Source organism: Leptonychotes weddellii, chromosome 13 (assembly GCF_054177405.1).
Source record: "Leptonychotes weddellii isolate Sample4059 chromosome 13, ASM5417740v2, whole genome shotgun sequence".
NCBI lineage: Eukaryota > Metazoa > Chordata > Mammalia > Carnivora > Phocidae > Leptonychotes > Leptonychotes weddellii.
This window is the reverse complement of record NC_138381.1, coordinates 45,170,185-45,193,441: the sequence shown is the minus strand read 5'-3', so window position 1 is coordinate 45,193,441 and position 23,257 is coordinate 45,170,185. Positions and strand designations below refer to the sequence as shown.

Here is a 23,257-nt window from a genome sequence, read left to right as displayed (position 1 = left end):
GGGGCGCCTGGGTGGCTCAGTTGGTTAAGCGACTGCCTTCGGCTCAGGTCATGATCCTGGAGTCCCGGGATCGAGTCCCGCATCGGGCTCCCTGCTCAGCGGGGAGTCTGCTTCTCCCTCTGATCCTCCCCCTCTCATGCTCTCTGTCTCCCATTCTCTCTCTCAGATAAATAAATAAAAAATCTTTAAAAAAAAAAAATTAAAAGGTATATTGGGACGCCTGGGTGGCTCAGTTGGTTAAGCGACTGCCTTCGGCTCAGGTCATGATCCTGGAGTCCCGGGATGGAGTCCCACATCGGGCTCCCTGCTCAGCAGGGAGTCTGCTTCTCCCTCTGACCCTCCTCCCTCTCATGCTGTCTCTCATTCTCTCTCTCACAAATAAATAAAAAATAAAATCTTTTAAAAGGTATAAAGGAAAAAAAAATCACCTGGAATGGGAACAGTTAACATTTTGGTGTACTAGATTTCCTCTTTGGCTTTTTTTCTCTGTGTGTATTGACATACACAGTCTCTTCAGACTGAAATACAACTGGTTCAAGATTTTTTATTTATTCATTTGAAAGAGAGGGAACACAAGCAGGGGGAGAGCAGGGAGCCCGATGCGGGACTCGATCCCAGGACCCCGGGATCATGACCTGAGCCGAAGGTAGATGCTCAACCAACTGAGCCACCCAGGCGCTCCCTGGGAACGGATTTTTAATTCAAATAGCATAAACACTTTACATTCTCATTCTTAAGAAATCTCAGTAATCTACACTATGGTTGGACCATGAACTGTAGAATTGTAGAGGTAGAAGGAACCTTAAAAACCATCAGGTATAATAGTGCTTTTTATGATATCTCCAAACTCCTCCACCCCAGGGTCCAGGGCTCTAGATGTTAGTAGGAGTAGCAGTAAGACTGTGTTGTCTAACAGCAGCTAACACTCACTGAATACCTACTAAGCAGTTTACAGTATTTATTCCACAAAACAGTCCTGTGAAACAGGTACTACTGTTACTTCTCCAGACAAGGAAACTGAGGTATGGTAAAATGAAGGAAGCTGCTCAAGGTCACCTACTAGCTACTAAGCAGAGGAACCAGTTATTTGGATCCAAGTGGTCAGGTCCATGCAGTAAGCCATTTCACTGTTCTCAAGGTCTCCCCAACTATCTTACTTCCCTGTAATTTCTGTATAGTTATATTCTGTACATGCAAGCCATATAGAACTAAATCTTAAAAATCACGCACTGTGGGGCACCTGGGTGGCTGGGTTGGTTAGGCATCTGCCTTGGGCTCAGGTCATGGTCCCAGGGTCCTGGGTTCAAGCCCCACATTGGGCTCCCTGCTCAGCAGGGAGTCTGCTTCTCCTTCTCCCTCTGCCTGCTGCTCTCCCTGCTTGTGTTCTCTCTCTCAAATAAATAAATAAATAAATAAATAAATAAATAAATAAATAAATAAAATCATGCACTGCTGGGGGTCGCCTGAGTGGTTCAGTCGGTTAGGCATCAAGACTCTCGAGCTCAGGTCTTGATCTCAGGGTCATGAGTTCAAGCCCCACACTGGGCTCCACACCCAGTAAAATCATGTACTGCTTGAAGCTTCTGTCTGATTGAAAATGTAAGTGTATCTAAATGAAAAGCTGATTACTTTATTAATGAGAATAAAAAATTTCTACTCAGAACATTTAAACTTTTCTCAGTATGCCTTTTTGTGGAAGGCAGTTTTTCATTTTATAAAGACGTTTAGGTGGAGAGGCCTGTTTTGTTTCTTACTACTAATTCTCTCGACAGTCCTTCATTAACAGAAACACGAAGATTTAAATAGGTTAAAACTTGGCACACTAAATAAAATAGGTGCAGAGTTTAAATAACCAGCCTATTTAAGTTTCAGTAAAAAAAGTTTACCTCCTTTACCTTACCCTGAAACAGCTAAAGAGGAAGGTACTGGCTCACTCAGCTAAAGTGCCGATGGTTTTACTTGCTTTTTGAAATGCCCATGCTATGTCTGCTTGATGATTCCAGGTGGCCATATGCTACGTCAGCTCCAGACCCCACTCCAGCAATGTCAGCTGTGAAGGGGTGTTTTTCAGTGGACTTCTCTTGTACCTCTGTGACTCTTTTGTAGGTGCTGATCTTCTGAAGAAATTTAAGTTTCTAAAAGGTAAGTCAAACTTAGTGTCTTTTGCTTGTGAATGCCATTGTTCCCCCGGACAAAACAGGGAGGTGAAACATATAAAAAAGCACTTTAACAATCATTTTTGCCAGTAAGTTGAACACTTGGCTTTTAAACCAGGGCCACGATTTTCTTAACTGGGGCGGGGGTAGAATCAGGTTGTTGTTCTACCAGGACAAACTGCACATACACGGCCAGAAATGCGATCACATTGTTTGTTTTTGCCACTATTAATTTTAGAAAGGAATGATGCAATGTAAACAGAAATAATCTAATTTTAGTAAAAATCAGGTTAATGACTTGTGATTCTGGTATAGAAACTAAAGTTGCTTCAACAGGTATGCACTATACAAAAGAGATCTGCCTAAGAACAAACTGCAGATTAAGCCTCACAAATAATCATGACAAGATGACCTCTGAGGTCAGTGAAGAAAGTAAGATTCAGAATATTGTGCACAGGCCACTGTGGAAAACAATGTAGAGTTTCCTCAAAAACTAAAGAGTACTGGCTATTTACCCAAAGAAAACGAAAACATTAATTCAAAAAGATACATGCACCCCAATGTTTGTTGCAGCATTATTTACAATAGGCAATATATGTAAGCAACCCAAGTGTCCCACCGTAGATGAATGAATAAGGAAAATGTATTTATATACAATGGACTAATCACTTCTCGGCCTTTTGACTAAGATCAAGTGTATATACAATGGACTAACTCCACCATAAAAAAGAAGAGATCTTGCCATTTGCAGCAGCATGAATGGGCCTAGAGGGTATATAATGCTAAGTGATATAAGTCAGAGAAAGACAAATACTGTATGATTTTACTCATTTGTAGAATTTAAGAAGAGATGATATTGTGTATTTATATATGCATAAAATGCACCTGGAGCAGTGAGGCGGGGGTTGCCTCCCAGGGGACATTTGGCAATATCAGGAGATATCTTAGGTTGCCACACTGGAAAGTGCTGCTGGCATCTAGTGAGTAGAAGCCAAGGAGGCTACTAAACCATCCTGCAGGAACAGAACAGCCCCCCGTAACAGAACGATCCAGTGTTGCTAAGGTGGAGAAATCCTGCACTAGAAACACAGAACACTGGTTTTACCATTGGTTACCACAGGGGAAGGGGAGATTTTTCACTTTACACTCTTAAATTTTTGAATTTGTAAGACTGCTTACTCAAATAAAAATTAAAATTATAACAAATAATTGTGATAGGTCACTTACCTTTATGTTGGTTCTCAGATGTGTCAGCTTAGAGGATATAATCAGATAAAAATGGCGTGTTCTTTATAATTTCAATCCCTGAGCCTAAGACGCATTTCTGCCTTTCTTCTGAAGGTGCTACCCTGTGTGTCATCTGCCAAGACAGAAGCTCCTTACGCCAAACAATTGTCCGCTTAGAGCTAGAGGATGAGTGGCAGTTCCGCCTCCGGGACGAGTTTCAAACTGCAAACAGCAGCGATGACAAGCCCCTCTACTTTCTTACTGGCCGCCATGTATGAGCTTTTGAAGAGACCAAAAATAGCAAAGGGATGCCTAGGTGGGGTGGGGCAGAAACAATTATTTGGGATTTTTTTTTTCCTTTAAAGTACAATCACTGTGGAGCAAAGTGCAACATATTTGTTCTCCAAAGAAATCCACCCCTCCAACCCCAATCTGACCCAGATCTTTGGGGGATCAGTCTCTTTCAGTTCCACAGTCAGGACCTTAAGTTCAGGTTAACTCCACCCTAGGCAGTTATGCAATTACTTAAGACATGGTCTGCCATGGGAGCCTGAGGAGGATACACTTTGGAGAATGAACATGGAGTTTGCATTGTTTTTTCTACTACACTATGTTAGGGGGAAAACGGACTCTTGGCATTAGCTAGCCTGAATGTGTTACATGAGACTCACACCGTTGGTGTGGAATTAATTGAAGATTAACGTTTGAGGCCTGAACCCTCAGTTTCTCTTCAGATCTGTACTTTGGTACAGTATTACTCAGGGGTCTGAAATGATAGAATGTAGAAGATATTTGTATTTTAAAAAAAAAAGAAGTAGCTTTGTCTTTCTCTGTGCAGTGTTAGTTTAAGATTTATAATCTTATATGTATTGAAACTTTTGGCAAAATTTCCACAGGAGTTAAAAGTTTACTATTTAAAACTGAACAAACAAATCAGTAAATGCAGAGCAGGCACTGTTTGCATTTATGCAGCTTCTCCTTGCTGAAATTCCTTTTTTTTTCATTCTTTAAAAATGTTTCCAGTCTCTAAGCACACTATGTCCATGAGAATATGGAACAGAGTTTTTAATCTTTTACAAGGAGAACCTAATTCAGTAGTTGAGCCAATTAAAAAGCTTTCAGCGGTCACCCCATACCCACCCTGTTTGGATGGAATTAAGCCAGGAAAGCTACATGTCAGGCTATGGTTCTGTGTGGCGTGGAATTAGTTTCTTTCTTTTCTGGGCCTCAAGCAAAGCTTCCTTTAAAAGATACACTGAGTATCAGCTACCTTATACTGACAACACAAAAATCGCTGAAATGGGAAACAGAGCCAGAGAGAGACACAACCATTTTAATCCTTGTGAGGAGTAAAAAAGTGATTCTCTTGTGAGGAGTAAGAAAGATTCCATTAAAGTCTCTGACTCACTAAAATCAGCAGGGGATGTTTGTTCAATATGAACAGTGTAAGTTTCTACAGAGTTCTCACCAATATATTTTAATCAGAAACAGACTTTTAGAAAATGTTCTAGAACAAACTAAGTCTATTGGAAGTTTATGCTTAAATTGCTCCAGGTCTCATCATTAAACAGTCTCTTTGACATTTTTCTTATTAGCCCATATGTACCCACTTAAAATGGCCATTGTTACTTGAACTGATGTCTTATCTGTGGCCTGAAACTGAGAGGGGGCTGACTAAGCCTGCATTTACTTAGAACAAATAATGTTAACCAACCAGCTTTATTAGCTTGTGATAACAAGGAGTTTACAGTAGTGAAAAGATGGAATGTACTAATCTAAAAACAGTTTGCAGATCTCTTGGTTTTAATAGAGCTACTTATGATGCTTTAAATGTATTTTGAAATGAACAATTCCTTTAAACCCCATGTTTTTTAATTGTCCTTCAAAGAGGATCTGCCTTATGTATTCTTTAAAAATACTCCTTAATTTTAGTACAGCAGAATTTTTGGTAAAGAGGTACGTTCTGAAGCAGGTTGATTTAGATATGAATGTATTTCAATTGTTCCTGTTTTGTTGAAAGGGCCTAATGCAGATGATATCAAGAAACCCACTGTTTGTGCAATATTCCAGTAATATTTACTATATAGAGCAAATAAGATACTTGAAATAATTCCAAAACAGTTGTACCTGGGGCAGATGGCCTCTCAGGGTTTCTTCTGGCTTTATGGCTTCAAAGTCTAAAGCGTGTTTTTTAAAGTAGTAACTTTAGATGCAGGTACTCCACGGCTGCACTCTGAAAAATCAAATAACTGTGATCTCTTAAATACTATTTAACCCTGTGGAAGAGAAAGTGCCGGAAAAAAGCCAAAAAGACCATCACCCCAATGATGGAAAATTCCAAATGACCTGCCTGTTCTTTTCACTGCTTGTATTACTAAGGTCTGGATCTTTTAAAATCACCTTATCAGTATAATTCTTTAGAGAACGTTAGGTCCTTTTCCTTTAAGGATAAAATTGCACAAGCCCAGACACCATGATTTGTTAATACATACCTTGGTGTGTTCAGCTTCAAGCCTTGCCATCCTTTAGAACATTGTGGTATGAATGTGTTTGCTAGGCCTGCATTAATTGATCTATAGACCTGTTGAACCTTGCCATGTAGGACAGTTCACACAGGTTAATACTGAATGTAAACTAAAATTAGAATGAGAATTGTTGTATTCAATTATTTTGGCTGTAATTTATGCAATTGCTTTTTGTGATTTTTAGAAAAGGAGGCACCTGTGTTACTTTATTACTGTAAAATTTTCTTAACCAAAATTTGGTGAATTTCACTAGTTGGTCTACCTCACATTTTGTTTATGATTCTAAACTGTCTTTTAAGTTGTGTCTACAGTATGTTGTCCTTTCATTTAATTTGGTGAATGTATTAAAATTCTTTCCCACCCCCCCCCCAAAAAAGAAAAAGTTTGTTTTCTTTACACTAATTTTCTGGTATGTTCAAAAATGGAATGAGCTCCCTACCACTGGCAATGTCCAAAAAAGACACAGAGTCCACATATCACAGGTTGGATGGCTCTAAGAGTTGACTATTCTCTGGCTTAACAGTCCAAGAAAGTGTTAATACTTGCTGAATGAAAATCTGTAGCTTATACAAAGAAAATACACACATATAAAATATCCACACACCATGCCCATTTGCAGAGTTCCACATTAAGTATGGATGACAGATCTCAAAATGATTTTTAGAGATATTAGAAATACTCAGAGTATATAGATGGCAACTACACTCATTTGGGGTCCTCAGAAGCAGAACTTTGCTTCTGCGAGTTGCAAGAACTGTGTAGTATGACAGAAGGTGTTAATCTCCAATTTATTTCCCAACTACCTACTTTTAAGAATAACTCTGTTAGGGGCGCCTGGGTGGCTCAGTCGTTAAGCATCTGCCTTCGGCTCAGGTCATGGTCCCAGGGTCCTGGGATCGAGCCCCGCATCAGGCTCCGTGCTCGGCGGGAAGCCTGCTTCTCCCTCTCCCACTCCCCCTGCTTGTGTTCCTGCTCTCGCTCTCTCTCTCTCTGTCAAATAAATAAATAAAATCTTTAAAAAAAAAAAAAAAAAAGATGCTCAACCGACTGAGCCACCCAGGCGCTCCAGACATTTTTATAATGAACCAACTATTCAAGGGCAGCTGACAAATTCATAGACATACAATCACAATTATAGAATCACTTCTTTTGAAGTTTGACTGTGGCCATTAGTGTATACTCACTGTGTCCATTACTGCCTCCACCACTCCGAAAAGACTGCTCTTTTTCTAGTGTCATTCTTCAGCCTTCAGTTGCGATGTGATAGCGCTGACCATTCTTGATTTTTAAAACTCTTCTTTTGGTTTCTACCACTCTCTTCTGATCCTCTTACCTCTTCCGAGGTACTCTTCTTTTGAGACTCCTAAATGATGGTGTTCCTCACAACTCTCTCCTATCCTGTCATTTTACAAACCCCATGGTGGGGACATCTCTTCTAAACCTTTGAATAACTACATTAATAAATTTCCTTAGTTCAAACTTCTCCAAACTCTAGATCAACATATCCAATTATATACCAAACAGGTATCTCCACTTGGAGATTCTGCAACCACCTCAAAATCTTTACCAAAATTGAGTTCATCCTTTCTGGTCCAATCCTCCCAACATAATTCTCCAGTATTCCCTTCTCAGTCAATCCATCTATCCAGTTACCCAAATCAAAATTCCAAATTGCCCTAGATTCTTTGCCATGATCCTTGTCCAGCTGGTTATCAGCTCTTTCAATTCTTCAATTCTATCTTCCCCAAGTTTATCTGTCTCCTCATCTCCATCAACACATTAGTTTTAGTTCTTTGTTTCAACATTTTTCACACAGACTGCTACAGTAGTCTCTCAACCTTCTAGGTTCCAGATTCCTCATTTGAGGTGTCATGATAAAATAATGCAGCACTATACAGAAGGCGTGACACACAGCAAACACTCAAAACTTAGAAGTCATTAATACTGTTCTTAGAGAAAAATCTAGACTACAAAAGTTATTTGAGGGGCTCTGTTTTCAATATAAACATGAAAATAATGGTTTTCCTAATAACTGTAACATTTAAACCAACCAATGTATATTCTCTACTCCCAGGTCCCCTTAAAACCACCAAGTTTGGCTCCACAAAGAAGCATACTATGGCTTCTGTGGAAATTGGGTCTGTATTATGCTGTATTATGAAATTAATAGTTACTAGAGCACCTATACTATACCTGAAAATGTCCTCTTTTCAAAAGTTACGCTCCTTGTCAAGCAAATGAGGACACCAAGGATGACGAGAATAGTTTCTAGTCCAAAGGGAAAGGGAGTGTCAAAGTCAGACTATCATGACGAGTCAGAGGGAAATATTTACACCTCTACAAACAGAGTACAGAGCTTTATACCACTCTATAAGTTTAAAAAGCATACACCTATTGGGGGGGGGGGGCGTAAAATACACACCTGCTAATTTAAAGCCCTAAATTTTAGCTGGTTTTTAATGGAGATAGGATTATTTCAGCTCATAAAAATAATCTATGTTAAATGAAGTGGTGCTTCATTCTTGGGCTATGGCTCTTTCTTTCTCTGAAAGACCAGAAAAATTCTCATGTTAGGATTGTGCCTTTTGAAGACCAAGTTCAGAGTTGTTACAGATATACTGGTCCTCTGGCAAAATGGTGAAACTTATAAGAAGCTGGTGTTTTAATTATATTTTAAAGTATCAAACTTAACTCCCTGAAAAAGCACAAATGACAACACACTATTATCACATTTAACACTTAGAAAAAGCTATCAAGTATTTTATTATTTTATTCTACATTATATACAGGTCATAAAAGGCCACAGCAGTTTTTCAACATATAAACCCTTTAAAAGTAGAGGGCACTATGAAGGATTGACAAGTATCAAAATGAAGTCCAGTAACGCGGGCATATACTCAGTGTAGTATTTCTGAGGAATAACAAAGCAGATACCAAGTCATCCATAGTTAGCTTACAACTATTCCATAGGTTTTTATAAACCTCTTTGGGATTTGTTAATAGCCTAAGTGTGCCCAGGTGCCACTTACTTTAAGAAATAAAACCGGAATGAAAGAATAATAAACTTTAGAGGGTACTTTCTAATTCTAGTCACTTTATAGCTCTCCAAGAAGAAAAGCCTCAATTCTTTACCACCTTCCACTTCTTCCTGCATCAAGAATAGGAAAGAAAGAAAGGGAAGAAAATGCTCAATATTCCAAATTCTTCCTGCTTATTTGGAACTATGCCTTTTTGCAGGGGTTCCTTCAAAATGTATTTCAGGCCCTTTAAGAATTAGCTTTGAATTCTTTGACATGCAATATTGCACCCTCCTTGAATAAGAACCAAAAACATTGGTTCCCGCTCTGTAAAAATACAATCTTTAAAACTATAACTGGTATCAGCAGATCAATATAAAAAAATACAGTACCAAGCTACACTGGTATATTTCCATATTAAGAACTTCAAAATATACTTATCACTGAGACCATAGTCCTTGCATTAGTTTTCAGTCCACTATGAACAATTATCTGCTGCATGTAAACATGTCTAAATAACTATAGATAAAATACATCAATCATAAATTTCTGTAAAAGATAATAAAATATCTTCTTTAAAAAACAAAACAATAATAAGCTATTACTGCATTGTTTCCAATTTTATGAAAATGGAACAACCTTACGGTTGTTGCCAGTCCTGAGTTCATTGTAATAAAAATGGCCCTAGTTCCTGGTTAAAGTCAGCAACCAATCCATTCTCTTCAGTAGATGTCTTCTAGTACTGCAGGCACGAATTTGTTTTAGGTGCTATTTTGTCCATTAATAAAATTATATACCAGAAACTGACCAGTGCCACAGTACTGTGTTGCAAATAATTTTCCATCAGGAGTGGGATCTGAGAAAGCAATTTCTTCTTTACTCAAATATGAGCCATATATAAAGTTACTCCTATTAAAAAAGGGAGGGGGTGTGGAAGGGTAAAAAAAAAAAAGAAATTAACATTTTTATCATAAAAACTGGAAAAACCTATCAAGTAAAATTTGACCAGTAAAACTTTTAGGTAATGTTGTATGTTCTAAAAATTGTTGAAAATAATCGCTCATCTAGATTATTAATAACCTGAGGTAAAAAATTTTTATGAAAGTAACAATGGTTTTAAAAAACATTTACCCAACACCTTTCATGATAAAAATACTCAACAATTCTGAGTAGAAGGAACTTCCTCAACCTGATAAAGAGCATTAGGCAACATCAAAATTAATGTGAAAGACTTGAAAACTGTTTCCCAAAGATCAAGAACAAGGAAAGCTATCTGCTTATACCTCTTCTATTCAACAGTGTACTTACTGCAGGCTCCAGCCAGGGTAATTAGACAAGGAAAAGAAAATAAAAAGCAGATTAGGAAGGAAGAAGTAAAACTACCTCTTTCTGGAGACAGTTTTGGATGATCTTGTATATACAAAAATCCTAAGGAATTCACAAAAAAACTATTAGATCTAATTAGAAATGAGTTCAGCAAGGTTGCAGAATACAAGAATATTAAAAAATTAACTGAATTTCTATATACTTGAAATTAACAATCCAAAATGAAATTTTAAAAACAATTCCATTGATAATAACATCAAGAGAATAAATACTCAGGATTAAGTTTAACAAAGAGGTGCAAGATCTGGAAACTTAAATAGAAAGATATGCCATGTTTATGAATCAGAAGAACTACCGCTGGCTTTGCAGAAATTAACAAGCTGGTCCTAAAACTCTCATGAAATTGGAAGAGTCACTGAACAGTCAAAAGAATCTTGAAAAAGAACAAAACTAAAGAACTCACACTTCCTTATTTTGCAACATACTACAAAGCTACAGAACTAAAAGCAGTGTGCTATGGCTAAAGAATAGACGAATAGAACTGAACAGTCCAGATAGAAACCCTTGAAATGAATGATTTTGACATGGGTGCCAAGACCATTCAATGGAAAAGAATAGTTTAACAAATGGCACTGGGACAACTGGATATCCACATGAAAAAGAGAACGTTGTCGGATCCCATCTCATATCATACACAAAAATTAACTTAAAATGGATCAAAGACCTAAATGTAAGAACTAAAAGTATGAACTCTTGGAAGAAAATACAGGTATAAATCTTTGTAGCCTTGCATTAAGAAATGGCTTCTTAGGACACCAAAAACACAAGTGACAAAAGAAAAAGATATATAATTTGGAGTTCAAAATTAAAGACCTTTGTGCTTCAAAGGACACCAAGAAGATGAAAAAACAGCTATGAAAAGGTAGAAAATATCTGCAGATCTTAGACCTGATAAGGGACTTGTCTCCAGAATAAAGAACTATTACAGTAAGAAAAAGATAAATTAATTTAACAATGGACATAGGATTTGAATAGGGAGTTCTCTGAAGAACATCCATAAATGGCCAATAAGCACATGAAAAGATGCTCATTAGCCATTAGGAAAATGTAAATCAAATCCAAAATGAAATACCACTTCATACTCACTAGGATGGCTAAAATTAAGAAGACAGACAATAACAAGTGCTGATGAGGATGTGGAGAAATTATAGAACCCTCATACGTTGCTGGTGGGAGTGTAAAATAGTGTAGCTGCTTTGATAATCAGTTTGGCAGGTCCTCAAAATGTTATACACACAGTTACTATATGGCCCAACAATTCTGCTCCTAGGTATACACCAAGAGAAACAAAAACATGCAAATACTTCTCTACTTACCAAGGGAAATAAAAATACACAAAAATTTGTACATGAATGTTCGCAGATTATTCATAATAGCCAAAAAAGTGTAACCAAGCCACCCCCTGTTCATCAACTGACGAATGGATAAATGAAATGTGGTACATCCATACAGTGGGATTTTATCTGGCAATAAAAAAAGGGATGAAGCAGGGGCGCCTGGGTTGCTCAGTTGTTAGGCGTCTGCCTTCGGCTCAGGTCATGGTCCCAGCGTCCTGGGATCGAGCCCAGCATCCGGGCTCCCTGCTCCGCGGGAAGCTTGCTTCTCCCTCTCCCACTCCCCCTGCTTGTGTTCCCTCTCTCGCTATGTCTCTGTCAAATAAATAAGTAAAATCTTAAAAAAAAAAATTTTAAATTTAAAAAAAGGGATGAAGCACACAAATACATACTACAACATGGATGATCTTTGAAAGCATGTTAAGTAAAAGAAACCAGTCAAAAAGGTCATATATTATAGGAATCCATTTATATGAAATGTTCAGAATAGGAAAATCCATTCAGATAGAAAGTAGATTAGTGATTGCCAGAAGCTGGGGGAGAGGGAAATGGGGAGTGACTGCTAATGGGTATGGGTTTTGGGGGGACAGTGACGGAAATGTTCTGGAATTAGATAGTGGTGATGGTTGCACAGCCTTCTGAATATATTAAAACCCACTGAATTGTATAATTTAAAGAGATGAGTTTTATGCTATGTAACTGTATCTCAATAAAGCTGTTATTTAAAAGTTTTTCTTCAATTTAGCCAGGATACAGACTATTAGAATTTTCACACTATAATCTTAACAAGGTGAGCTAGGTACATAAGAACAATAAATGAAAAAAGTAGAAACTCTTCATGAGTTTTAACAGGAAGCTTATGGGGGCATCTCACTATCACACAGAACAAATGCAATGGCTAGACTGTGTAATGTTTTTATAAACTAGAACCATCTTAGGGTTGTCATAAGACCTAAATTTACAAGATTTAAAGGAGGTGCAATACCCTCATATTTAGGACTATTATTTAAACAGCTGCATTTTCCAGGTTTAGTTTTGAAAGAGCTAAAAACAGACCTGCCTCTTGTCATGAAAAGGGCGGGTAGACCTGAGCCCTCCTGGATCACTACTTACAATAAAATAAGAGGGAAAGACCAGAAACACATTAAGGTTCTAAGATTCCTAGAGCCTTAGGATCTCACAACAATGATGGACTACTTTGAAAGCTAAACCTACAGATAACAGCAGACAGGGATTCCAGAAATAAACAAAAACATGAGACTGGCGTAAAAACCTCATCTGTGTGATTAATTTGAACCTCCATTAATCCTCTGGCAAAAGTGCTTTAAAGAACAAAAAACAAAACATGCAATTTATCTGAGTCTTTTCCTCTATACCTTTAATTTAAAATCAAGCAATAAAAATAGCAAAAAGAAAAACTAGTAGGAGACTTAGATAATTTACAAATAATATTCTTAATTTAAGACAAATTTTTCTAAAAGCAATTTTAAATTCCAAATTCCCACATTTATTTGGTTATCTTTAAAATTCTCCAATATTGAACAGTTTGAAATAAGTGGGTTATTTTGGCCTAATATCATAGTTACAAGTAAGTAAAAATAGTTTAACAGTATTTAACTGATAGTGCTTTCTCTCCCCTCAGATTAACTTCACATAAAAAACAAAGATCCAATACACTGACAATCTTATGCAAATTTTAAATTAAGATAAATGTTATAGATTTAAGATTAAATGCCAATCTTAATACTAAAAATCTGCTTAAATCTTAAAACTACAGAAAACGACTTGAAGAATCACATTCAAGTTACCTTAGGCATTCAATCATGCGAGAAGCAATTTTCTTCCGACGCATCATGCTGAATACCCATATCCGACTGATTCCACAGATTGCAGGCTCTGGCAATGTTGAACAGCACCAGGCTTTTTGCCTTTCAAATCTGACTTTTTCTTCCTCTGACCTGATAACTGGATGTTTCTCTTCTATAACTCTGTAGCCCTAAGGTATCAAAATTAGAGGGAAAAATTTAAAGTGAGAATATTAATTAGCAATTGTCTAGTACTGACCTTAGTGAGGAGGCTGCTACATTTGTCTGGCTTAACAAACTATGGGGGCCACTTATGCTTTCGCTCCCACTTTAGGAAACAGATCTGAATCTACATTCTGTTCTAATTCACTTACTAGTTATGTGACCACAAAAGCAGTTAACAAATTAAGATTTGGGTTCCTTATCTATAAACTAGAGATATCTACCACTTCTGTCAGAAAATTGTAGAGAAATTAAATAAGGTAATACATATAAAATACCTTGCCCATCATGGCTGGTCCATAATGGCATCTGTTATTTTTTTCTCTACCTCCCACATTCTAAGGACAAGCAAAAGTACATGTCAAGAACTCAGCAGTCATAACAACTGTTTCTGCGATTACTGCCATAGTTCTAGGGTTCATAGCTGTGCAGGAACTAGGACTAGGGATGGCAGAAAAATCAAAAATTCAAAAAGCTGCTTTCCCCACATTTCCATCTCTTTAAAAAAAAAAAAAAAAAACTAAGGTGCTTTAAAAAATATAGTATCTCCTCTACCAGTCTAGCTGGACAACAGCCAGCCTTCTAACGGAACATGGTACAAATCTTAATTAGACAATACAATGAAGAATTAACAAACAAACATTACACAGCTACCTTCTAAACATTGCAAAAGTGATTTTTGGAACTAGGCAGAATAGAAATTAAAAAAAACACAAAGGTATACACTATGTAAAATCAACTCAATTTCAATATGGCAAACTCTATAAGTCATTTTATATCAAATTTCTATCCCCAAATTACCTTATCACAGCTATTCATTTAAATCAATTTTGTTAATATAAATAGCAAGATTCACAAAGCCATGCAATTTAAGACTGATTTTTTAAATTAACATATAGAAATTAACTCCTAAAGACTTGTATTGACTTTTTATAAGAAAATTTTTATGATAAAACACGTTTGCAGGAAATTATTAATATACAGAAAGATACCAACTGAACAAAAGTCAAATCCAATGTGCACTGAATTCACAAACAAGAACTCAGCTGAAAAAAGAATTCAAATGAGGTATTCCTCAAAATGAGCATGATTAGAGAGTCTAGAATCTTCTGTTCTCATAAGTTGGTCAGTTACTACATAACTTACACAATGTGAATATATCCCTTTTATTGTGATTCTTTTATTTTTTGTACAATTTGGCTCCTAAATACAAGTCATCTTCTCACCTAGAGCTCAAGCAAAGAAGTGGTGATCTATTGGGGGGGTGGGCAACTTTTTATAAAGAACCAGATAGTATTTAGGCTCTGCAGCCCACCAGGTTTCTGTTGCAACTACTCAATTCAGTCTAGTGTGAACCAGCCAGAGACAATATGTAAGCAAATGGGCATTGTTTATATTATATTGTATTTAAATTATATTGTAATTATAATGAAATTTTATTTAAAAAAACAGGCTGGATTTTGCCCTTGGGCAATAGTTTGCCAACCTCTGCTTTTATTCCAATGCTGAAGGAATGGAGACAAACATTACATTAGTACCCAACATGGAAACTTCCTAAACAAAATTTAACAGTACTTTTTGATTTATAGAATTTTTATTTTATATTAGACTTGAGAAACTAATTCCCATAAAAGATACAATTCTGCTTAGTAAAAACTTACACACGGCAATTCCAACATTCACATGCTTCCCTGTATAAAATGTAAATTTACCAGGATTGTGTTATTCAAGATTACACAGTAAACTCGTTAGACACCAAATTACAAATCAGAACACTCTTTAAAAGTCACTTACCCACTGGATATGTTCTGCAATTAGGCAGCCAACTACTTTTTTGTCATTAGAAATAAAGAGAAGTGTTTTAGTTCTGGAATAGCACATTAGTGGGGCCTGTTGGAAACCTAAATCATTATCAACCATCTCTCTAATCTCGTCAACCTGCCAAATAAAGAACAGTATTTTTTGTAACAATGAAAGGAAGCATTGTATACATGTTAAAACATACTATTTCAGTTCAGTAAGTTGAGTATATTATTCCAAGCAGTATATCGCCTACAGAAGAGCTCTTTGCAATGATTATGCTGACCAGTAAATGTTTCTCAAGGCCTGTGGAACAACGTGCAAAATGGGGAAAGAACTGGACAGTAATGCCAAGCCCAGCAGTCCAAATAACAAGAACAGTGAGAGCTCCTACAACAGACAGTAAGAACATTAAAGCATTAGAAGCATTATTGGTTTAAGAATTGAAGAGAATTTCACTGGAATCTTAGCCAGGCAAGCACTTGTCTTCCCAAGCCTTAATTAGTACTCTCATCAGTAAAATGGAAGTGGTACTATGCAAAGCACTTTATAAATATTATCTTATTTAAATCCAACATCTCTTGGGTCTATGGTCCCTCACTTTATATATGCAAGAAAGAAAGTTCAAAGGTAACTTTCCCATGTCAGATATTGGACATCTAGAAAAACAAAGAGCAGAGATAATGCTAATATGGCATCAAACTGTGCTTCTTCTAGTCTACCTCCTAGAACTGTGGTCAAGGTCAAATATGATAAGCTCGAGCTTCTGGAGGCTCAAAGTCAAAGGTTTCTGTAGGTAATCAATCATTAGTTCCTTCTCCAGTTAAAAAATAAAATGCTAATATTCAGTCCAACATTCATTCGTATTACTAAGTTTAAAATTAAAATAACCCCTCGGAGGATTAAGTATTCATATCTCTGACATGCAGAATACCATGTTCAGGGATGAAAACTCAAGTCCTCCTAATCCTGGAACAGTGTCCCATAACACAACTCACAATTCAGTTCCTAAAAGCAAATGACTCACAATTCCTTAGATTTTAATTTTTAACCCACTATGGATTACTAACTAGTAACATACTACACTGTTATTAAGATTTTGCCCTAAGAAACTAAAATGAGGAAGTTAGCATTTACTGAAGATTTAGTTAAGGAAAGTCTGAATGCCACATATGGTGGTGCAGCAAAGTTCCCACTGTTCATTTCCAATGGTAATAGTTGGAATTCCAAAAATTACATAATTTAATTTTCATTTAGTCAATCACTAATCCAGTATTAATTAACAAGTATTTGTTTTTGTGACAAGGATCAATGTTTCAAATACAAGACAGGTTGGCATGGTTACATGTCATTCTAAATGTTATTGTCTGTATTATTAGGCAGTGGTAATATGGGGGCTTATTTGGTTATCTGGGATTGTCCAGTCATACATAATACAAGGCATGGGAAAAGTCAAAAACCACAAGATAAAGTAGAATGTTAGTTATATTTTCAAATAATAGGGTCACCCTTTCAAGTGAAGTTTTCCTAAATTTAAAGAGGTCCAATTGTTAACCTAAAAAAAAGAACAATAAATAAAACATTTCCCTTGTGTTTCCTAGACATTTTGGACACACTCTAGTGAAACTAAGTTTTTCTTTTTCTTTTTTTTTTTTTTAAAGATTTTATTTATTCATTCATGAGAGACAGAGAGAGAGAGAGAGAGGCAGAGGGAGAAGCAGGCTCCCAAGGAGCAGGGAGCCCGATGCGGGACTCGATCCCAGGACCCTGGGATCATGACCTGAGCCGAAGGCAGACGCTTAACCATCTGAGCCACCCAGGCGCCCGAAACTAAGTTTTTCAAAAGACAACTGGACCCACCGCTTTACATTATAAGGTACTTCTGAAAAAGCAGATGGAGGGTGAAGAAAACATTTTGAGCATATTATTTGAAAATGTAATTAATATTAAGTCATTTCAAAATAAGTTTATCCTATGGTTTCCTGCCTTTTAAGATACCCAATATAATAAAATGAATCCAGACTTCACCATCTCTCTGAACCCTCAAAGTATGGAAATCTAAAAGCTGGACTAAGCCTGGCTCACACCAGATAAGAGGATTTCTTTAACATTTTATGATTACCTCATGTTTAATTTCAGAATTTCTATGACTTTTTGAAAAAGATTTATTTATTTATGAGAGAGAAAGAGCAGAGCAGTGGGGGGAGGGACAGAGGGAGAGAGAGTCTCATGGGAGACTCCCAGCAGAGCCCAACATGGGGCTCGATCTCATGACCCTGAGATCACAACCTGAGCCGAAACCAAGAGTCAGATGCTTAACCGACTGTGACACCCAGGTGACCCTCTATGACCTATTATTTTATCTTCTTCTACAATAAGCTTTTATTTAAAAATTTACCCTCAACATGAAACTTTACAATTGCTAATTTTCTAAGTTATTGTCAAATTTTAATTATAATTCTGATTCTTTTTTAATGAAAGTAATACTTTTTTCAAATTTTTAACTAATAGATTTATTTATTTATTTTAGAGGAAGAGAGCACAAGCAGGGGGAGGGGTACAGGGAGAGGGAGAGAGAAGCCCAAGCAGACTCTACACTGAGCAAGGAGCCCAACGTGGGGCTCAACGCAGGGCTTGATCTCACAACCCTGAGATCATGACCCTAAGATCATGACCTGAGACAAAATCAAGAGTAGGACGCTTAACCAACTGAACCACCCAGGCACACCCCCAAGTTTTTTATTTATTTAAGTAATCTATGCCCTATGTGGGACTCGAACTCACAACCCTGAGATCAAGAGTAACAAGATCTTGCAACTGAGCAGCCAGGTGCCCCTGTAATTCTGACTCTTAAAGTCACTAATGTGGCATTATAAACTAGCATGCCTTCTATTCCATCACTCAAATTACTGATAACATGGGACAGTAATCACTAAAAATTTATTTCACATATCCTAGACACATAAGTTTAAGCATAATTTTTAAGTATATTCTTTAAATGCTTATTTGTTTTCAGAGCTGGTGCTTAAACATGCTATGCCAGTAATGCGCTATCCTGTTAAGATGACTACAAAATTACATTATCTACGGGCACCTGGGTGGCTCAGTTGGTTAAGTACCTGCCATAGGTTTGGGTCGTGATCTCGGGGTCCTGGGATTGAGCCCCTTGTCGGGCTCCCTGCTCAGTGGGGAGCCTGCTTCTCCCTCTCCCTCTTCTCCTCCCCCACTCTCTCAAAAAATTAGACATTATCCATTCTACATGAAATTTCACTGGACATTTACCTTTTTCAGAGCATACTTTGGGTCTTCAGGAAGAACCATTATTATCCTGCCATCAGGATATTCAGCCAAAATTCTTTCTTTTTTCCAACCCTAGATATAAAAAATATGAATGAATTTTATGTTATATTTCATTAATCAGATTCACATATAAGAAGAAAAATATATTGATGTATCTAAAAATTGCAAGTATGGAAAAATATTCTCATTAATGTTTAACTGATAAGATATGATGAATCAGCTATTTTGTTAAGCATACAGTGGGTACAATGCAAACTAATTCCTCTATACTACTCATTCAGTAATCTAATACCACAAGAATATTCTTAATTTATCATTTCCCATTTTAAATTAATTTTGAAAATCACGCACCAAAAGCAAGCCCCTTAAAAGTCAGTGATTCCCAGAGCCTAAAAGATAATTCTCCCATTTCTTGATAAAAGAATTTAACTCTTAAATTTCTTTGGAACATGGTTACCTCCACAAACAAACACTCATGGTTTTATGTCTGGCATGCCAAAGACCTCCAGGAGGTTTTAAATGAACTGATTTGCATGCAGTAGCCCAGTATGTAGTAAGGAATAGTTTTTATTCTTATTGATCACAACTATCAAAGTCACAAGAAGGAGACTATAAAAATATAACTACCTTCTAAGAATCTAATAGGGAAGGAGAAGCTACGTTGTGTGTATCTGAAGTTAAACATACTCAAAAAAAGAGAGGTAATAAACTCTTCTTCAGATCCACACTCGTGGTGATTAATGAGCAGAACCTGCATGAAAAACAAAACAAAACAAAAGCCACTTAAATCTAGTAAGATGGGACTGAACCAGAGGTTAAAACTAGGAGCTTTGAAGTTAATAATAAGTACAGAAGGAATGAGCTTAACTGGTTGTTTCATTTGTCTTACCCAACCAACTTTACATTAAAAAAAAAAAAGAAAAAGGGCCTCTCAAGAAGGAATACGTACTTCTACTAGAGAAAACCATGATCTTCTGAGATCTTTTAAGACAACGAAAGCTCAATAAAACCAAGAAAAAAGTAACTACATTTTTAAAAAATATTATGGCAAGTCAGAGAAGAGGCTGATCTTCTTAAACAATTCAGAATGATTTTTTGAGGAGAGGGGCAGGATCTTGGGGACAAAAAGTCTAGTAATAAGCTTAGTAAATGTAACAATCTGAAGTATTTAAAATGAGAATTCATTTAAAAAATAGAGCACCCAAAGATAAAGTAAGCTTCAGGTGATTATAATTATGATTGGTTAAAAAAGTTCTCAAGATTTGAAGAGGAGCAGAACAACAGCCACAGAAGTCATTTTTTTTTTCAATTTAGAAATTAAATCTGAATTTAAGTACACAATTTTTAAAACATATAAAAGATATCACCTCTTTAAAAACAAATTTATATTACTATGTTAATTTGGGAAACACTTAAAATGAATCCATTTTCAATAAAATGAAAATGGAGACTTTTAGTTTTAAAAGTTGAACTACAAACTCAATGAAGAACTAGAAAATTTAAGTAACCCTCACTTTTATAAGAAAGTCATAGGTCGGGGGAGCCTGGGTGGCTCAGTCGTTAAGTGTCTGCCTTCGGCTCAGGTCATTCCAGGGATTGAGCCCCGCATCGGGCTCCCTGCTCAGTGGGGAGCCTGCTTCTCCCTCTCCCCCTGCTTGTGTTCTCTCTCAAATAAATAAATAAAATCTTAAAAAAAAAAAGTCATAGGGGCGCCTGGGTGGCTCAGTCGTTAAGTGTCTGCCTTCGGCTCAGGTCATGATCCCAGAGTCCTGGGATCGAGCCCCGCATCGGGCTCCCTGCTCCGCAGGAAGCCTGCTTCTCCCTCCCCCATTCCCTCTGCTTGTGTTCCTCCCTCTGTCGCTGTGTCTCTCTCTGTCAAATAAATAAATAAAATCTTAAAAAAAAAAAAAAAGTCATAGTTCCTCAGCTGAATTATCTAAAGAAAATTTGGTAAGTTATTTTCCTATTATCTTTAAAAAGAAAAATGCTGGTCTAATGTCATTATATTGCACTAGAGGCACTAAAGAAATTATTTTGTTTTACTATCTTTTTAGTATTAAACTTTCTCTTGAAACAACTTGACACTTGCACATTCATACAGAAAATGTGACATAATTTTATGTTTTAAATATGGGTCTGTTTCTTCATGTACTTAAAAGCAGCAGGATTTTGCAAAGGGCAGATTATGATTTTTTAAGTTTCATGAAGACAGCATATTTTAGTGAAAACTATTTAAGAGTTCTGGAGTAAAAGTTCAGGGTTTAGGGGCACCTGGGTGGCTCAGTCAAGTGAGCAACTGCCTTCGGCTCAGGTCATGATCCCAGGGTCTGGGATCCAGCCCCGCATCGGGCTCCCTGCTCAACAAGGAGCCTGCTTCTCCCTCTCCCTCTGCCTGCTGCTCCACCTGCTTGTGGTCTCTCTGTCAAATAAATAAATAAAAATCTTTAAAAAATTTTTTTCAGGGTTTAAAGCCTTGTTTTGTTGTTACTAGCTATATGACCTTGCACAAATTACAAACTCTGTTTCCTGATCTAGGCTATGTACAAAATGGCTGTCATCACCTCCATCACTTAGTTGTTAAGAGGGCTGTATTTAATTCCTCACACAGAGTAGCCACTCAGTAACTTCCATTCTACCTTCCTAATGATATCAAACTAAGATCAGTGCACTACTCTAAGAAAACACAAGTTAATTAATAAAGTCCCCGAAGTTAAATACAACATCATGGACAGATGAAAGAAGCATGCTGGCTCATGTCTGTAAAATAACATACTCAAGACATTTATATGCCTCAACTGCAGTTATCTCTTTCTTGGGAGTTAATAACCACACGATCCTCCCAACTTTAAAAAGTTTAGAGGAGACTATCTGCTGCTTGAAACTAAGGCAGAGGGGAAGGTTGTGGGGGAAGGGCACATACAATTTAGAGGAATAATCAAACAGCCACAGCTTTCTGCAAAGATATAAATTCCAATGCAGTGCATTTACACTTCTCGCCTTTAGCTCTAACATGTTACACACATCCCTCTGCTAGTGAGTAGTGTTTTCCAAACCCCAAATTTTCTTAATTCACCCATCTGGCTGTGAAAGCTTTATATTCCTAAGAGCAATCAATGATTATTTGTTGTTCCTTGCCACTGTACTTACTCTAAACTTTAGAATCTATAGAATCTAAAGAATGGAAAGGATTTCTCCTCTCTTTCCATTTAAAAAAGGTATTAATTGAAAACAAAATACATTAAGTGGCAGATACACTGATGTATACAATTGTCAAAATTCACTGACCAAACATTTAAGATCTGTGCATTTAACTGTATGCAAATTATACCCCAATTTTTAAAGTTCATACTAATCACTTTCATAAAAGGCTGAATGAGAATACCCATGAAAGAATACCCTGAGAAATAAAACAACCAGCTTTTTAAAAAATTACCAATATTCAAGAAAAAAGACAAAGAGGGAGAACCTTTAGATTAAAAGAGACTTAAGAGATATGCCAACAAATGCAATATACAGATCTTAATTCAAACAAATAAACAGTATAGAAATTATATTTGGAGAGCTTTGAACCCTAAGGAAATATCTGATATTAAGGAATTAACTAATTTTTTTAAGGTGTGGTTATATCCTTTAAATAACTTTTATGTAAAAAACAATAACCTTTTCATCTTTTAAATCTGAGTGATTTAGTTTTTTTTCCTTTTAGCTTATCTGTATTTCCTAGTTATTCTACTTTAATAAAATGGTATAATAAAGGTATTAAAATACTTAACTATCCCAAGCAGCTGGTTTTAAGTGCATGTTTGGACCTTTTTTTTGCAAACATAATCGTATATTGTCAGCATAACTGATAAAGAGAGGCTGACTCAGTGTGACCTTCACTGAACTTTAAAAGTATGATTAAGTCGAGGGAAATGGGTGGCTCAGTCGGTTAAGCATCTGCCTTCAGCTCGGGTCGTGATCCCAGGGTCTTGGGATGGAGTCCCGCATCGGGCTCCCTGCTCAGCGGGGAGCCTGCTTCTCTCTCTGCCCTCTGCCTGTCACTCCCCCCTACTTGTGCTCTGTCAAATAAATAAAAATCTTAAAAAAAAAAAAAAAAGTATGAAAAGTTGAGTAATTAGATGGAAAAATTCAGTCAATTCAAGAAATATGTACTGACCACCTACCATGTGTGCACACCACTGATCTAGGCAGCATACAAAGCAATAAAGAAGACTTTAAAAATCAGTAAGACCGAGATTCAAATCCAGACTCTGCTACTTACTAGCTGTGTTGCCTTGGGCCAATTACTTAACCTCTCTAAACCTTGGTTTCCTCACCTATAAAATGGATATAAAAACAGACATTTTTCCAAAGAAGACATCCAAATGGCCAACAGACACATGAAAAAGTGCTCAACATCGCTCGGCATCAGGGAAATCCGAATCACAATGAGATACCACCTCACACCAGTCAGAATGGCTAAAATTAACAAGTCAAGAAACA

At 36.7% G+C, this 23,257-nt stretch overlaps 2 protein-coding genes across 12 annotated transcripts in view; one reads left to right on the top strand and one right to left on the bottom strand.

Moving 5' to 3' along the window:
* The window catches only part of GREB1L (GREB1 like retinoic acid receptor coactivator), a 246,342-nt gene extending 240,067 nt beyond the window's left edge, over positions 1-6,275 (top strand). The window contains exons 32-33 of the mRNA XM_081802542.1: positions 2,004-2,142; positions 3,498-6,275. Of these exons, the coding sequence (XP_081658668.1) occupies positions 2,004-2,142; positions 3,498-3,661 (303 nt within the window). The 3' untranslated portion in view covers positions 3,662-6,275. The remainder of the gene's footprint in view (positions 1-2,003; positions 2,143-3,497) is intronic.
* A 2,364-nt stretch (positions 6,276-8,639) lies between these two features.
* The window catches only part of ESCO1 (establishment of sister chromatid cohesion N-acetyltransferase 1), an 81,773-nt gene continuing 67,155 nt past the window's right edge, over positions 8,640-23,257 (bottom strand). For 8 of the 11 annotated variants that reach the window (XM_081801529.1, XM_081801535.1, XM_081801530.1 and 5 more), the window contains 4 exons: positions 18,755-18,844; positions 15,467-15,610; positions 13,454-13,641; positions 8,640-9,834 (listed from right to left, as the gene is read on the bottom strand). In XM_081801529.1, the coding sequence (XP_081657655.1) occupies positions 9,687-9,834; positions 13,454-13,641; positions 15,467-15,610; positions 18,755-18,844 (570 nt within the window). In that variant the 3' untranslated portion in view covers positions 8,640-9,686. Of the gene's footprint in view, positions 9,835-13,453; positions 13,642-15,466; positions 15,611-18,754; positions 18,845-19,399; positions 19,524-23,257 lie in introns of those variants that run through there. The other 3 variants (XM_081801538.1, XM_081801536.1, XM_081801537.1) reach the window with 3 other exon arrangements.